Source organism: Myotis davidii, unplaced genomic scaffold, assembly GCF_000327345.1.
Source record: "Myotis davidii unplaced genomic scaffold, ASM32734v1 scaffold370, whole genome shotgun sequence".
NCBI classification, from domain to species: domain Eukaryota; kingdom Metazoa; phylum Chordata; class Mammalia; order Chiroptera; family Vespertilionidae; genus Myotis; species Myotis davidii.
Window position 1 is genome coordinate 14,459,415 of NW_006288615.1, and position 1,097 is coordinate 14,460,511.

Below are 1,097 nucleotides of genomic sequence, written 5' to 3' on the forward strand. Positions count from 1 at the left end.
GTGGCCCAGGGCAGCGCGCCGCGCGGGTATGAGATGGGGGGAAGCGCGGCCAGCTGGCCTCCATTCGGCCGCAGGTTGGAGAAGTAGAAGGAGTCGGGAGACTGCAGATTCAGCAGCGAGCCCACATAGCCCGCTCTGTAAAGACTGCGCTCACACATCTCCAACAAAGGGCTTCGGCTACGCTCGCAGCAGTATTTAGTTACAACCGGGAATAAGAGGACAGGCTCAGACGATTGGACGAAACTTTGCCTGCAGGTTCTTCAAAGCCGGTCATTTCAGCACCGCCTACATCCCCCGACCCGGTTTTCCCCCCCCTTCAGGGTATTATGATAACACCCGCAATATTTGATGGTGAAGGACACGGCTGCCAGGCAGAGCCAAGGCAGGTTGAGGGGAGGCGAAGCCTCCGTGAGTTTCCAGGCCCAGTGCAAGGAGCCGGGGCGTCGGGCACAGGGTGCCTTTGCCCGAGTGTCCCTTGGGACCCTTCTTGGTCTTGATTGGCTTTGCGCTCCCGTTTCCTCCGCTTACCTGGGCCCGGCTTGCTTCTCCCAGCTCTAAGCTGCCGCCGAGGCCTTTTCCAGTACCCGGTGACTCGGCTTGTCGGAAGATCCTGTGGTCTGGGGCGGCCGCCAGCTCTCTCCCTAGGCCTAAGCCATGCTACTCCCAACCCGGTCCTCCCCGGCCGTCCGGTCTCCCTGGAGAGGACTCTTCACCGGTGACCTGGCAGCGGAGACCCACGCACTGCCCGAGTTCGGGGTCCGGGCTGCAGGCACAGTCCCCGAGTTCTGATGATGGAGAAGGGCATCACAGACGCTCCCAACGCTGGCGCCCAGGAAGGAAGCTTCACACCAGTCCTGGGTGCTTCCTCACGGCCAAGCCCTCCGCTCCGGAGGAGGCCCTGGCGGGGCGGCTGGACTGGCCAAGGCTACATTCCTTTTACCGCCAGGAGTCACCTTGGCGACTACATCCTGCAAAGCAGAAGTCCAAGGTGTTCATCCCTCTGTGGCGGGCAGAGCAGGCCGAGCTCCCCCAACCTGGTGAGGCAGGAGCGCGCAGCCAGAGCTCCGGGCCAGGAGCAGCGGGGCCGGCGGAGGAAG

At 63.2% G+C, this 1,097-nt stretch overlaps 1 protein-coding gene across 1 annotated transcript in view; it reads right to left on the bottom strand.

The window, feature by feature from the left end:
• The window catches only part of HOXD12 (homeobox D12), a 947-nt gene extending 789 nt beyond the window's left edge, over nt 1–158 (bottom strand). Inside the window, exon 1 of the mRNA XM_006760699.1 lies at nt 5–158. Coding sequence (XP_006760762.1) covers nt 5–158 — 154 coding nt within the window. The remainder of the gene's footprint in view (nt 1–4) is intronic.
• Between the last annotated feature and the right edge of the window lie 939 nt (nt 159–1,097).